This window comes from Microplitis mediator, chromosome 7 (assembly GCF_029852145.1).
Source record: "Microplitis mediator isolate UGA2020A chromosome 7, iyMicMedi2.1, whole genome shotgun sequence".
NCBI classification, from domain to species: domain Eukaryota; kingdom Metazoa; phylum Arthropoda; class Insecta; order Hymenoptera; family Braconidae; genus Microplitis; species Microplitis mediator.
In genome coordinates, this window is record NC_079975.1 from 26,057,415 (window position 1) to 26,073,743 (window position 16,329).

Sequence of the window (16,329 nt, forward strand, 5' to 3'; positions counted from 1 at the left end):
TTATAAAATATAAGGCACTGAGGAAGAAAAAATTTTAATAATTAATTATCAAGACCAACTTTTAATTATAACAGTAATTATAAACTGACAAGTATTTAATATAATTATTTATTAATGATTAATTATTAATCTACACTAATATTTGGTAGAAAAATACTTTCGTTTAAATTTTAAATTTACCGCTCAAATATTTAAATATTTAAAAAAAAAATTTAAACTTTCTCATTACAAACTTCATAAACAAACATAAAATATTTTTATAATAAAAAAAAAAATAATTATTAAATTTTCTCAAAATTTTAAACTTTGAACCAAAAATAAAATTTTTTAAACTTTCAAAATCGGCGGTTGGGAAACCCGCGTTCGTTTAAACGGCGAGCACTTAAATAAATTTTCATGTCAATTATTTTTGGCTGAGTAATCAACACTAACAGCTAATGAGTATCAGTAATCAGTAAATTATTATTAATTATGAGTAAAATAAAAAAATAAATGTAAGCTGTAAAAAAATTAGTAGAAGTCTTTGACGTTGGCTTTAAAATACTCGCCGTCAATAAGCGGCTGATAAAAGAGGGTATCAGCAGGCGGTTGGTCATCACCAAATTTTTCGTAAAGTTGGACCACTAGGTGGTCATCCTCTCGTCCTTTGACCTTGACCACTAGGGTAACGCGGTGAGAGTCTCTGGTGAGCCACTCTCTGCAAAACGAAGACTTTTTAGTCGGCAGAGTGTTCCATAGTCTGCATTTAATCGCCATGGTCGGAAGTGACACCCAGTCGGGATGGATCTGACGTATCTCGTCGGCGCGGACCCAGTCTACTGTGCCCCAGTCGACGTACTCGACCTGGATCGACCCATCGCTCATGGGCTCGGTGAGAATCCTGCAGCGATACCAGTCATTGTCCTTTGAGTAAATAGCGATGCAAGAATCTCCTACGTCATAGAACTGCATCTCGGGGCATTTGCGCCCATCGGTTTTCATCACGTCCCTTAATTTAGAGTACTTGGAACTCAGGAAGCTCAGCAACTTGCAGTCAGCATTCGTAGCTGGGTGCAGGTACACGATATTGGGTTGCGATGCGTCGACGTGACCGAGTGCCGCATTGAAGACTTTTATGCCTGAAGGAAAAATGTACCTGGGGTACCGCTGCAGGCCATCGATGATCAGATTTTCCCGAGGTAGACCATGATCTACAAGTTCTTCAAGAGTGCAAGACAATCTTGATGACTTGGGTTCTGGACTTGCATTTGCGAAACAGGATTCGTCATCGTCGTCTGTTTCAGTCGTTTCGTTCTCTAGTTCAGCCAAGATGACGACGTCCCTGTCAGAGCCATTGTCAGAACTGAATTCTGTGTCACTGCCATTGCCATTGCAATTGCCATTGACATTCATCTTGATACTTCCGCCTCCATTTGCTACTCTGTAGATTCCAACTTCTTCTTCACCAGCCAAGTCATCGTCAAGATTCTCCATCGTAACTCTCTTTAAATTAATGAGCCCTCTTTCCTGGATGTATCTCACAAGATGGCACTCCTCCGGTTCCAGTAGATCAACGTTGATTAAAAACTCAGGCGAGCTAGCGACGATCGTTACCCTGCAGACTTTGTCTACCAGCAAGACGTGTAATTTCTGGAGATCTTCCGTCCGCCACATTTCTGATGGAGTATTAGGAATCATCCCGTAGACTTTGCATCGGGTCGCTTGCCGGGGGATGTTCTCGAGCATCAATTCCTTGCGGAGCAGCTTTGGATCCTGCCAGTCCATGTTGCCGTAGTCTACATACTCGACGGCTATTTTTTTATCAACCTTATGGACCACAGCACGCGACCAGACTCCCATGAACTGGGTGATGCACATGTCGCCTTGACTCCAGACTACGTCAGATGGCTGAGAGTCCGAGTAATGGGTGTCGAGGGTCTTCTCGATCCACCGCAACTGGTACTCACTCTTTTCAACCGAGTGGAGATAGAGATAGCCGTCCCAGTCAATGTAAGTAACTTTCGCGAGGAAAGACTCTGGGACATCAATAGACTCCGCTTTCTTCCATCTAGGAACGTCTTTGGGAAATGACTCGGAGAGATTGAACGGCGGGTCCAGGAACTCTGGGTCTTCTGGATCCTCCTGGATGGTCTTGTCGCTGTCCTCAGACTTGGTGTCCTCAATCTCTTCATCTTCTTCATCATCAAGATCCTTGTCATCGTCGTTCGTCTCACTCTCGGCACGTGAGGACCCGGAAAAATCGTTGCTCGCAGTTATCTCGTGCTGCAGCTCCGCAGCGAGTACCTTAAGTTTTTGGTTATTGAAACCTTTGACAGGCAAAGCAAGACCGTGGTCAACCAGCATCCGGTTGACTAAATTTGTTTCCATGACAGTGGGTCCCAGTGCGCTTTCACTGACCGCCTCCCGGATGTACATGTCCACGACAATCGCGTCTTTCTCGATTTCAGCGACTTTGCTGATCCAGAACTCGCCGTTTCGCTCCAAGATCTCCCGCAGCAACTGGATGGAGGCCAAAGGCCACGAGGATGATCCTCCGCAAGGTAGAATTCCTCCCAGCTTTACTTTTACAACGTAAGCCGGTATCTCGTAGAGCGAATCCGCCAGAGTCTTGAGCTTGTCCGAGGACACTGTCATGGTCTCTCCCACGTCTAGAAGAAAAACGCTTACCTCGCCAGGGGATTTTATGTCGACAATCTTGGCTCTGTAGTAAAGTTTCTGGTGGTCGTTGAAGACCACGCAGACGGTGTCTACTGTCAGCTCAATCTGATCGTCTGTGTGATGATTGTTGTAGAAAAATTGCATTTGCTTGTGGATGTCGTCGATGCAGAATTCCATGTCCGCTGGCGTGATGTAGATCTCGTCTGGTGATTGAATCATAGTTATTTTTACGCTCATTTTGTAGGGATCTTCCTCTCTGACATGATTGCGAAGCTTCTGCCCAGACTTGTTGGTCATCGAGGACAGATTTAAGTCTATTTTTTTACCAGTCTTATCACGTGACTTCTTCTTTTTATTTTTATTGGTTTTGGTGATCTTGTTGCCGATCTCTTTGAAGTGGCTCTCCATTTTTTCCAGCATCCCGGCAGGCGCAGTGCGCTTGACGAGATTCAGATGCTCCAAATAGTGGACAAGTGATAGTCGTTGTTTGTTGATTATCGAGGCTGAATACTCGGGAAAGTTGTCAAATACTTTTTTCTCGTAGACAACCACACGAATGTTCGAGGTCATAAACTTTGCGATCCCGGTATTCGCCTCCAGCGGCCAGTCTTCTGTGGGATCGATCGCCGTGACATCTTTCAGCCGGAGTTTTATAGCCTGTCAATTTATAAACCGGCAGTTAATTATCGACATTTTTTTTTATCTGGCTTTAGGGATGACAGTTAAAAACAATTTGTAAATTTACGTACCCGTATGGTGGATTGAGTGTATCGGGAATCAAGACGACGGATTTTGGTGTAGTCCAGAATCACATTCACCCCGAGGTCTACCAGCAAAACTTGGATAGTCCGGATGCCGACGATGTCTACTACGATACCGCGGTACCATAATTTGTTGTACGGAGCCGCGACATGCATTCCTAAAAAAATTGACATCAATAAATTTGGACATCAGTAGCAGGAGTTAATAAAAAAAAAAAATTGACATCAATAAATTTGGACATCAGTAGCAGGAGTTAATAAAAAAAAAAAAAAATTGACATCAATAAATTTGGACATCAGTAGCAGGAGTTAATAAAAAAAAAAAAATTGACATCAATAAATTTGGACATCAGTAGCAGGAGTTAATAAAAAAAAAAAAAAATTACGTACCAGTCTCGGGACTGTAAATCAGTCCTTTAATTTTTTTAGTACTTTTGTAATCTTCAGTCATTATGTCTACCATATTTTTGAAATATTTCTCATTGTGCGATGCCTTGCGTACGTAAATACAATCAGGTGAATAAGAATTCAAATAAACTGCGTCAAAGTACTGGTCAGTTACCAAAATGTCATGATGAAATGCATTGGAAGCCTTTGGATTTATTCTCTGGAATAAAAAAATTTATTAGATCGGCATTTACGAGCGCAGATAAAAAAAAATGAATAGAACTTACGAATAACTTTTCAGTCGACAGGAATTTACCGTAGCCCAGAAATATCAGAGCATCGCGCAGCGAAAGCGGAAATGTAGTTGGACTCACTGGTATTATCAAATCCTCGCAGCCAAATTTCGTCATGTAGAGAGTCGGCAAATTGTCAGCTCTGTTGTAAGAAATAAAAAAATTAAATGGTTGAATAAAATTAACGTCAGTACTGGGAATTTGAACGTACGATTGAATGATTTCTTCCATATGAAGAACGCATTCTGTGGACCACGTGCCGTCAAACGGCTCAATGTCATACAGCGAGTGCTGATTAACCAGAGGCGGGATGTCAGATAAATTTTCATACAGCAGTCGTATATTAGCGATGGAAACTTTTTTTTCGGTGAACCCGTAATCAATTGCGAAGACTTCGAAAATTGGGTAGAAGCACGGGGGGTCTAATTGCGCTTCAAGGATCCGCCCGCGATACCATCGGGGTTCTTTGTTACGTCTTATGACATATAAACTTCCTGGAAAATGTAATTCATTCATTAATAATTTCTTCCCAACGGACGGAAGACATAAATTTTTCTGCCCGCTCACTGAAGGCATTCGCAGTTTACGCGGACTGAAATTATCTTCCCTGATAGCCTCCGTATCCGCAAGTTAACTTGAAGCTACGGCCGGAATCTACAGTCAACTTGACAGCAAAAAGTTGCGGCTAAGTTGACAGTAGATAGTCTGTAACTTGAATTCAATTTTACTTAAAATGTTACTGTCACATAATGACGTTAAGTTGATTCAAAGTTTAACTTTAAATTGACGGCAAGTTTTTTGTCAAATTAGATTCAATTTATGGGTGTAGATTTACATCAACTTAATGACAAATTAACTGCATTCATCTGAATGTAATTTGACAGAAAAACTTGTCATCGATTTGAAGTTCAACTTCAATCAACTTAACGTCGTTATGTGACAGTAAGATTTTAAGTAAAATTGAATTAAAGTTACAGACAATTTACTGTCAACTAAACCGCAACTTTTTGCTGTTAAGTTGGCTTCAGAATACGGCTGTAGCTTGAAGTTAATTTTCGGATATAGTGGCTATCAGGGGTTGCGACCAACTTGACAATTTTCAGCTTTTGTAACTGTTGACTACAATTTGTTATCAACTTTCTTAAAAAATTAGCAGCAATTTACTGCCGCAACCTGCTGCCAATTTTCTCAGAAAATTTAAGGCTAATTTTTGTCAACGTAATGTCAACTTTAGCCACCAACGTTCTCAGAAAGTTGACATCAATTTGTAAAAATGAAAATTTTTGCGGCCAACTTGCGGCAGTAGATTGTCGCCAACTTGGCTATCAGTGAAGAGGCTCCGAAACTCAAAGTTTCGATGCTGGTATCATGAAAAATATATAACATACCTTCATTAACATCTTTCGGTACAGTCCCATCAATTTCGTCATATTTCTTCATAAATTTTTGTAACTGTTTAAATTTATCCTCATTACTTTTCAAACGCGCGTAAAAACACTTTGGGTTTTTAATATGCGTTATCTCCACTTGCGTTCCTATTTAATTTAAGTTTCAATTAAACTTCAGTCTCATATATAAATAAAATATATATATAATTAATTAAAAAATATACCATTTCTTATTTGTCTTTCCGTCTGCCGAAAGCTGGCCATTGAAGCTGCCGATGTCTCAACTGTTGAATTAATCGCCGATATTTCTGAGTCAGCCACCGAGTCTTCCGTCTCTGACTGTATCACTGGAGACTGTGCTCTAGATGTGTCAGATACTATCGAGGAAGATGGAGATAATTCTGGGGAATCATCTACTTGGTCATGAAATAATTCTATGAAATAAATAATTGCTCTTATTATTATTTATTATAAAGACTTCAGAGACGCGTTAACGTAAAAAAATGAGAGGTTATCGATAAGCAGTTGACGATAAAACCGACGCCAGTGACGGATCGTGTTCGGGGTGAGTTTGTCACCTCGGAGGCTGGGGTTCGACTCCTAGAGCGGGCTCACAATTCAAGGGAGGGGACTAGCAAGTGGGAGGTCAGCAATCAAGTGACCGATTTTACCGACCGGATGTTCTGATATTTCTTCGGAGCTCAGTCATAAAAGGGGTAGGGGGTGGGGATGATTTATATCTTCGTCTCAAACAAATTATCAGCAAAAAAAATGACTATAAATAATTAGCTAACAGGAAGTCGGAGAAAGAGACAAAGGGGTGATAACTATTGACATCTTTTATGTGCCACTTTTATGCTTGAGTTTAAAAAATGTGAGACGACGTATTTGTAGACCCAGCGGCTCTTGAAGCTGAAGCTGAAGCTACACATGACATAACAAATTTACACAAGTCGACAAGTCTTCTTGTTTGCTCTTGTTGTAAGGAAAATCTATTGAAGCTGCCATGGCATTTACTCTTTCACATGCTGGGCATTATGCGGAGGCTATTCATTACATACGATAATGAGTGAAGCGAACAAAAGCCTCTATTACAGGGAGCTTTTTTACTTTTTACCCACTTGCTTTGTTTCTTGGTCCTTAAATGGCCTATCGTACTCCCGGACGAGGATACGGAATAAAAAATATCTTTCTTTATTCTTCAGAATTTATTTTATGTTACACTGAGGAAAAATAATACTGAATATATTCTGTCTCGGGAATTAATAGACAATAGGAAATTTTTTTTATACAAGTTCCGTAGTCAGGAACGTCGAGATAGGAACTAATTTTGATGGGTAGATAAATTAGGGGATCAGGTCATCTGGGTAAAGATTTTTTTTTAAATTTTCTCTTTAAATGTTATGTTAGGGAAGACCGGGGCAAGACGGCCCACTTGGGGCAAGAAGGCCCACCTCAAAAATTAACCAAAATTTTTTTTTTCTTGTTTTCTTTTGATTATTACAAATTTAGATTATTTACTCATTTTTAGCCCGATACGTGAAACTTGGGGCAAAATGAACCACTCAAAAATTCTAAAAGAAAATGTATTTCATAGTATTATAACCTAGTCATGATTAATTTAATAGAAATGTCATTTTTTGGTTAATTATATGGATTTGGATTAAAATAGAGCATTTGAAAAAGTTAAAAAAACCAATAATCAATTTTTTATTCAATAGAAAAATAATTATTAATCAATTGTTATTTTTTATTAAACAACTTTTAATTTGTTCATATAATTGGTTATAGAACCCAACAAAACAATTATAATTATTATATATAACATTATGAATAATATATTTATAGAATTAACAACATTAACTATTAAAATGTAGCAAAAATACTTTTTGAGGTATTAAATTTAATTTAAGTGTATTATAAATTAATCCCCACAATATTCACAAATGTACGTATCGGAAAAATATAAACATTTGTTACGCGGGAAATTTTTTTACAATTAAAAAAAAAAAATTTTTTTTTTTCATTTTTTTCGGAGGGGGCCGTCTTGTCCCAAAAAATAAAAAAATTTTTTTCAGGAGCTTCACCAAAATTTTGGTGAATTGAGTTCAAGTTGGACAAGAGTAAATCAACTTGATGGTTAAAAGCCACAAATAATAATAACCGGCTTAGGTGGGCCGTCTTGCCCCGGTCTCCCCTACTGTAAAAATTCCGCGGATTTAATCCGGAGTGAATGAATTTTTAATTATTCACTCCCTTTGGAGTAAAAATTTACTCCGGAGAAGTTTTGAAAATATTATTAATAAAAAATAATTCCACTAAATAAAATCGAAGTAAAAACTCGCGTATTACATTACTAATCAGCTGATACGGACATACATATTCGGACACACACACGCACACGCACACGCACACTGCTCAACAGTTTAATATAAATTCATTTAAATGTTAAAACTCCGGACCGGAGTGAAATAAAATCCGCGTCACTCCGAAATCACTCCGCATTAGGGTGAGCCAAAAAAACCAACCTATCGAATTTATGTCTTAAGGGCATTCTCGGACAGTTTGCGCCACTTTTTAAAAATATGCAATGACTTTCAACTGTCATAACCGTATTAAAATTTTATTAATTAATTAAAAAAAAATTAAAACCTTAATTGAAAAAAGGACAACGTAGTCGTAATTTCGTTGAGATATAGAATTTGAAAAAAATTACTTACAATTGATATCAGTTGGGAGTTAAACGAAATTTGTTGAATAAATTTTAGCCGCCAAAATTTAAAAATTCGAATTATAAAATTGACATGACGATTTTACTGAAATTTATTTAACGAATTTTGTTTAACTCCTAATTGGTATCAAGTGGAAATAATTTTTTTTAAAATCTATATATCGGCGAAATTACGACTACGTTGTCCTTTTTTCAATTAATGCTTTAATTTTTTTTTAATTAATTGATAAAAATTTGATACGCTTATGACAGTTCAAAATCATTGAAAATTTTTAAAAAATGGAGGGCACTGTCTGAGAATGGCCTTAAAAAAGACTTGTATATCGAGAAAAAAATTCTCCCATTGGGCAAAATTTTTAGCTCAATTTTAAAAGGTGTCGGTAGCCATTTTAAATTTCCCATTAAATAACATGCAAAAAAACTTTTTTGATTAAAAATATTATAAATTTTGAACCGTGTGAGATAAAAATTTGGCTCTAGAATATTCTTGTAGGGCATTAAATTTCTTTAAAAAAAGTCCTGGGAGTCGAATTTGTAACCTTGATATTTCATATACTAACAGGCCATCAAAGTCTAGAGTAAACAGAATCATAAAAATTTGAGGCTTTGATATTAAAAATATCAATACTACGAGAAAATTTGTCCTACATGTAGTGCAATGAAATCACCAACAATATCCACGTTGTAACAAATAATATTTTGTTATCGATCACAATAAAAGAAAAGTATTTGGAAAATCCAAATAAAACCTTACATTTGTATGATTCTGTTTACTCTAGACTTTGATAGCCTGTTAGTATACGAAATATCAAGTTTACAAATTCGACTCCCAGGACTTTCTTTTAAGAAATTTAATGCCCTACAAGAATATTCTAGAGCCGAATTTTTGTCTCACATGGTTCAAAAGTTATAATATTTTTAATCAAAAAGAATTTGTTTGCATGTTATTTAAATGAGAAATTTGAAATGGCTGGCGACACCTTTTAAAATTGAGCTAAAAATTTTGTCCAATGGGATAATTTTTTTCTCGATATATAAGTCCTCTTTTGACGTAAATTCGATAGGTTGGTTTTTTTGGCTCACCCTACTCCGCATGCGGAGTAATTTTTTTTTAAACTCCGGAACTCTGAGTGGCGGATTGAAATTAAATCCGGATTCACTCCCGATTTTTTACAGTGTATAGTTCATTTTCAAAATAAATTTCAAATTGTCGTCTCCTGCATAAAAAATAACCGTCAGCCAACAGGGATACGAATGAGTCTGACTCTAATCTCTACCCTTGGAGACTCAACGGGACACTGATACTTTTCTGGAGTACACGCATCCGCTGCTTGATAACTTTACGTACAAAAACGCGATTCTCGTATGGGAAATGAAATTTTTTCGTCAACTGGGTAATTAAGGAAATTAAGGAAATCTGATAGATGAATAATTAAATTTATTACTCACTTGGGACATCGGGATAGACGAAGCCATTGATATTGATAGAATTTTCTACCTCGGAAAGAGGCACTAATTTGTATGAATCAACAGATGATGGAATCATGACATTGCAGTGTTTCTTTAGCGCCTCGACAAACAGTTCAGTGTTTGTGTAAAATCTGTCCAGTAAAAAAAATTTTTAAAGTAAAGCCCGCGAAATGTGAATTTTTAAAAATAACTTACGATATTTTTTGAGGTTCTTCAGAATCATCGGGTTCGACAAGATGACAGGGATAAGATAAAAGTTCCCGCAATTTCCCGATGACAACTTGATGGTTCATATTTTTCGAATACTCTTTGGCTTCTACTGCCATCTGAAAAAATTCACCATTTTATTTTAATTCTAGTGTTTTAATAATAATCCCTACGTAATTCGAAGAAAAAATGCATAAAAATTATCAACTTAAAATTATATTCACTTTTTTACTGTTTTTAAGTCACGGATTAAAGAATTACGAGATTAAAATTTATTATTATTATTTTTTATGTTACATGTGTGCGAAAGTACGTTTTAATACGCAGTTTTTTTTTTAATACTTGAGAAATATGAAGAATATTTTATGACTCATACCTGCGTTGTACAAACATTGATTTAGTTTTTTTTTTAAAAAGAAAAGTAAAAAAAAATTTTACGCTATGATGAATTAAAATTTTCCTTGATTTTTAAAATTATAAATTAACTAAAAAGTTTTATTTTTAATAGAAAATTAAAAACAAAAATTCTAATTAATTTTAAAAAAAATTAAAGAATTAATTTAATAGAGGACAATTGTCGCCGAGATATAGATTTTAAAAAATATTGCAGGTGTTATCAATCAGGAGTTTAACGAAATTTGGTAAATAAATTTTTGCCTAAAAAGTTGGACATTTCAAAATTTAATTTTGACTAATGATGAAATTTTACTAAAATTTACTTTCCAAATTAGATTCAACTCTTAATTGATATCAACAGTAAAATTAATTATCAAAATTTCAATACGGTCATTATTTTTAAATAGAAAATTTAAAAAAAATTTGAGTGCAAATTCTAATTCTAATTTTCAATTTTAAATTTATCAAAGAATTTAAATGGAAAGACGTATGAATCTACAAATATATAAGGGTGGGCGTTAAAAATAAAATTTTCTCAGACGCCCCACAAAAACTTCTTTTTAGTGAAAAAATACCTGGGGAATTTGTTTTTTTTTTTTTTTTTTAGTAAAAAGAACACGTGCTTCCAGATAATCCCAATTTTTTGATACAATCGCGGTTTTTTTTAAATATCTCATGAAATATGCAGATTAAAGAAAAAAGTCATAGGAACAATTTTGTAGGAAATTGAATTCTTGACAAAAAAGGTCTTATTCGTTTTTTAAATAAAATGTGTATTTATGAAGATATTTAAAAAAAACTTTTTTGAAATCTTATCAATTGAGAATTTTAGAGATTACGAATATATATTAGGATGGTCGTTAAAATTTAAATTTTCTCAGACGCCCCACAAAAACTTCTTTTTAGTGAAAAAATACCTTGGGAATATGTTTTTTTTTTTTTTTTTTTAGTAAAAAAAACACGTGCCTCAGAATGATCACAATTTTTCAATACAATCGCGGTTTTTTTTAAATATCTCATGAAATATGCAGATTAAACAAAAAAGTCACAGGAACAATTTCGTAGGAAATTGAATTCTTAACAAAAAAGGTCATGTTCATTTTTCAAATAAAATGTGTATTTATGAAGATATTTCAAAAAAACTTTTTTGAAATCTTATCAATTGAGCATTTCAAAGATTACAAATATATATATATATATATATATATACATATATATATTTATATATATAATTACCAGGATAGCAGACTGCAACTGCAGATCAAGTGACTGTAAATTTTTATCAATCTCCAATACAGCATTTTTAGCTCTAGAACTCTCCTTCTGTATTCCATTTATCACGCGTTCCTCAATAAGTTGCAATACGCCATGCAGGAAAACAAAATGCGTATTAATCTCGGCCTCAACGCTCGTCGTATTATTAATTTCATCGATGACCGTCAGCGCCTTTCTGAGTTTCTGCAATCAGAGGACAAAAAAATGAGTTATGGCTCAAGAAATAGCATCAAGTCCATTATCTTATGAAAGCCGCAATAATAATAATAAATTACGGTAAAAAATAAAACGAACAATAAACAAAATAATAATAAATATATAAAACAAAAAATATACAAGTTATCCAGGAAGAATAAACCGTCTGGAGGTTGTCCGTTGGCATGATCATCAGGTTGGGTGAGAGGCTGCTAAGTAATCGAGGACAACAGCCTCTCATCCTTCTTATTCTACACTCTATACATCATGACCTCCCTCCTCTTCAGCAACATAACATTACTTTATATATATATATACATATACATATACATATACATGTTAAATAACAAAAGTAAAGGAGGTATTAATGAATAGAATAAAGTGAGCGGCATTTAATAAAAAATTAAAGAGATCTCTCAAGTTAAACTTAACGTAGCTTCCATATATATATTTATGTTATGTATATGGTATAATCATAAGAAAAGAAAGATTGGAATGGCAGGGAGACCCATCGTTTCTTGCCACCTCAATCGCAACTCGCGACTACATGCTCAGTCTTTCTCGTTCCATAGGCCGAGTAACCACGTTCTGGATTTATAAACATTTGTTTACAAACCCGCGACCCACTATTGGGTCCGAGGGTTTATAAAAAAAATAATATTTAACAATAGTTGCTATTATTTGGTACAATGTGGGCCAGATGATGAAATTTTAATAAATAATTAATTGCTTGTGTTTAATTAAAATATATAAGATGATTAATTGGAGATCAGTATTTATTGTAGCCTGTGTTGAGGCGCTTGTGTTCTCTGCTTGTAAGTATTGATTTGTTAATTATTTAAATTAATTAGTTTATTATAATTAGAGGCATTGAGTACAAGGATGACGATTTCTTGAGATGATTAGACTAATTAATGGGAGGGAGAGACTGGAAGGCCGGTAAGGATGCGAATTTACGTCGGATGTCGGATGATATTCTGCGAGGATCGATTTTGTTAATTGATGGAATTGTCTGATGGTCCAGTCGGATTGCGGGAATGGGTCAGAGGATCAAGATGAGGATATGGGCAGGCTGGGATAGAGGCAACGGATCATCGCGGATCTTTGATCCTCGGGGAATCCCGTCGGCGTTGCTTAGAGTTAATTGAATAGCGCGTTTGCAACCGGCGTAAATGCAGCCTCAGCAGAGAGATAGTTCTTTCTTTGTTGGTCATTCTTGATTACTGGAGTTCGTTCCCTCTCGCGGATACATACAGACAGGCCGCGGGTTTAGTTTGGCTGAAACTCGCTCTCGGTTACGGTTCTCGATCGAGATGTATATGTATATGTATGTATATGTTATATATATATATGTATGTATGTATACGCTGGTGAGGACGGGCGCGGGCGTACGTCCAATGCAACGACAGTTACCGCGGGGTTAATTGCAACAACGAGAGCGGCTGTCTCTCACAGATATGAGAAATGGCCACGGACTATGTTATGAATTTTTTAACATGCTGAAGAAAAATACACACTTTTTATAAATTTATACGTATGTATATATTTATAGACGTGTGTTTAATGTTTTCGTTGAGAAAAGTTTCATTAGGTCTTGCTTTTAAAATTGTAAACAAAAATTATGATTAAAAATTTTTAATTTCGGTTTGTAATTAAAAATAAATATTTTTTTTTTTTCTAATTTATTATTTAATTTTAATTAAATTTTTGAGATACTAATCAAATGTTTGGTAATACGGTACACGAGTATGTACGAATTAATTTTTTAAATATTTAAATACTAATTTTCGTTAATTAACTGTCACATTTATCATTTTTTTAATGAATATTAAAAATTCTATAAAAATTATTTTTTTATGAATTTAAATTAAAAAATGTTGGTAAAAAAATTTGAAAAAAAAAGTGAGAATGAGGGATGAAAATATTTTTTAATAAAGTGAAAAATCGCGGATTTTTTATTGAAAGGAATCCGTTACTATCGATGTACAACAAAACGTCGATGGTAAATTGAATGAGAGCGAGGACGGTACGACGACGACGACAACGAGGACGAGGAAGTCCTTGAAAGAAAATTATTCTTTGAAATCAGAATCAAGTACCTCGGCAAATAAATATCAGCGAGACATGAACCAGTTTAAATCACAATAAAAATTATAAATAAATAAAAATAATTTTGTTTATAAAATAAAAAAAAAATTCAAATAATACAGCCTTGGGCCCGCGATAATTGAGATTCGTGTTTATTTTAATTCCATGAAATCGCTATCTCGTACGTCACAATTTTTTTTTTATAACAAATATATTTGCCTTTTTTTGGTAAAAGTAACGGGAAAGAAAAAAAAAATGACGTTCTCTTGCGTGTTTTCTTTTTATCTCTTTCTAGTCGATGAATCGATTAAAACATTGGAAAAAATAAAAATGAAAATGGTCTTTCTCGTCCACCCACACCTGAACTCTTACGCACATACGGACACAGACGTAGCAATCGTGTGTATTATTATTGTTGAGTGAGATTTTATTATTTCGATTGGTGGTTACGTGCTTGGCTACTGTGCCTGGAAGGCTCCGGGCCGGCTACATGCGCACGTTTTCAACCCGATAGAATAACAAAAAATAATAAAAATAAATATTAACCACAAAAGAAATTTAAAATAAAAATATATATAAAAAAACGTTGATATGTATAAATAAATGAATAATAAAAAATAAAAGGGTATGCGTTTATTCCGCAAGTTATTCATTTGAAAATCACGCAAGATTTCACTAGTTCAAATACACAATTCTACAGCACATGTTCATGTTAGTGCACTTTTTTAAATCGTTATTTAATATTTACATTTTTTTTTACCGAAAATTTTATTTTGATACAATAAAGTTCAGTTGCTTGGAAAATAAAATTAAAATTTTTTTTCGCAGAGCGACTGCGCAGTCAAAAATAAGGGAGCGAAATTTTGGATAAAATTTTTCTAGTTTGACTTTAGCGGATAATGGCCACTGCAATTTTTGAATTTTTATTTACGCGGGAAATTAAAAAACTGGCGGGAGAGATTTAAAAATTTGAAATTTATTTTTGCAGAGCGACTTCGCAGTTCAGAAGTGAGCGAAAATTTTGATAAAATTTTTTTACTTTTACTTTAGCGGATAATGGCCACTGTAATTTTTAAATTTTTATGTACGCGGGAAATTAAAAAACTGGCGGGAGAGATTCAAAAATTCGAAATTTATTTTCACAGAGTGACTGCGTAGTCAAAAATAATGGAGGGAAATTTTTGATGAAATTTTTCTACTTTTACTTTAGCGGATAATGGCCACAGTAATTTTTGAATTTTTATGTACGCGGGAAATTAAAAAACTGGCGGGAGAGATTTAAAAATTTGGAATTTATTTTCGCAGCGCGACTTCGCAGTTCAGAAGTAAGGGAGCGAAATTTTTGATAAAATTTTTCCACTTTTACTTCAGAGGAAAATAGCTAGTAATTTTTGAATTTTTAGTTACGCGGGAAATTGAAAAACTGGCGGGAGAGATTCAAAAATTTGAAATAAGAAATTTTTGGAAAACCCATAACACAATCGATTTTTAACACTGGGTAATTATTTGACTAAGATATCAAATTTGAATTGTCATATATTTATTTTTCAATTTTTCAAAAATTAATTAAAAGGTCAAGTATTTTAGGTCTCAATCGATGGCAATCGATCCTATCAGCGACTCAAGTACTTTTATACAGTGTGGAACTGACGAGTGAGTTTCATAACAGAAATATAATTTTCTCTTCATATATTTATATAGAAAGACAAATATGAAGTATTAAACATAAATTACTTGACAAAATAATTCACCCAGTTGAAAATTATTAATAAATAAATCCTCTGAAAATATTAATATGCTTTTACGAATTTAGTATTAAATATATATATATATATGATATATGAATATTAAATATTTATATGTGAAAATGATTGTATGAAATGAAATAATATATAAAAATCAGAGTATTAAAATTAAAGGATTAAATTTTGTTTATTGCGTTATTGGGAGATAAAAGGTATTATTATTATTGTTGTTGTTGTTGACGCTCGTGTTGTAGTCGGAATTGTTATTATTTTATCGTATTTGTATTAAATGGTGGGAGGGAAAATAGAGGAGAGGCAGTTAAAAGTATATAGCATAAAGGTAGATTAAATACGACTGTACTTTGAGTAAAGGTACATATTATATATATACATATATATGTGTTTAGGTAATATGTTGATGGTGAAATTGTAGGTGTGAACTGACTTATGAATTAACTCTTTGTCTTACGTTGTTTTATTAACAATCTACGCATGTTTATAATAATAATTATATAGAAATCAAACCCTTTTTTTTATTTAAACGCTTGGCCTTTCACATTTTAAATGTAAATGAATTATTCATACATCGAAATTTAAAAATCGGATCAGATTGATTTGAAAAGTAAAATTTGATTTTTCTCAATTGAGTTCTTTTGGAAAGAAATTGAATTTTTTGAAATTTTTTTAGCGCGTAAATTTGAATGTCCGGAATAAAAATTTGAACTGTAAATTTTT

At 34.0% G+C, this 16,329-nt stretch overlaps 2 protein-coding genes and 1 long non-coding RNA gene across 3 annotated transcripts in view; 2 read left to right on the top strand and 1 right to left on the bottom strand.

Moving 5' to 3' along the window:
- Positions 1–61: 61 nt before the first annotated feature.
- Positions 62–16,329, bottom strand: part of LOC130671021 (RING finger protein 17) — a 116,387-nt gene continuing 100,119 nt past the window's right edge. Inside the window, exons 6-15 of the mRNA XM_057474696.1 lie at positions 11,528–11,749; positions 9,884–10,014; positions 9,668–9,819; positions 5,712–5,921; positions 5,488–5,634; positions 4,311–4,593; positions 4,094–4,241; positions 3,810–4,026; positions 3,408–3,577; positions 62–3,315 (exon numbers count right to left, since the gene is read on the bottom strand). Of these exons, the coding sequence (XP_057330679.1) occupies positions 511–3,315; positions 3,408–3,577; positions 3,810–4,026; positions 4,094–4,241; positions 4,311–4,593; positions 5,488–5,634; positions 5,712–5,921; positions 9,668–9,819; positions 9,884–10,014; positions 11,528–11,749 (4,485 nt within the window). The 3' untranslated portion in view covers positions 62–510. The remainder of the gene's footprint in view (positions 3,316–3,407; positions 3,578–3,809; positions 4,027–4,093; positions 4,242–4,310; positions 4,594–5,487; positions 5,635–5,711; positions 5,922–9,667; positions 9,820–9,883; positions 10,015–11,527; positions 11,750–16,329) is intronic.
- The window catches only part of LOC130671023 (uncharacterized), a 35,361-nt gene continuing 31,366 nt past the window's right edge, over positions 12,335–16,329 (top strand). The window contains exon 1 of the mRNA XM_057474698.1: positions 12,335–12,576. Within this exon, the coding sequence (XP_057330681.1) occupies positions 12,516–12,576 (61 nt within the window). The 5' untranslated portion in view covers positions 12,335–12,515. The remainder of the gene's footprint in view (positions 12,577–16,329) is intronic.
- Positions 15,001–15,505, top strand: LOC130671024 (uncharacterized). The gene is made up of 3 exons (XR_008990463.1): positions 15,001–15,174; positions 15,253–15,347; positions 15,429–15,505. It is a non-coding gene; the product is annotated as an uncharacterized LOC130671024 (long non-coding RNA).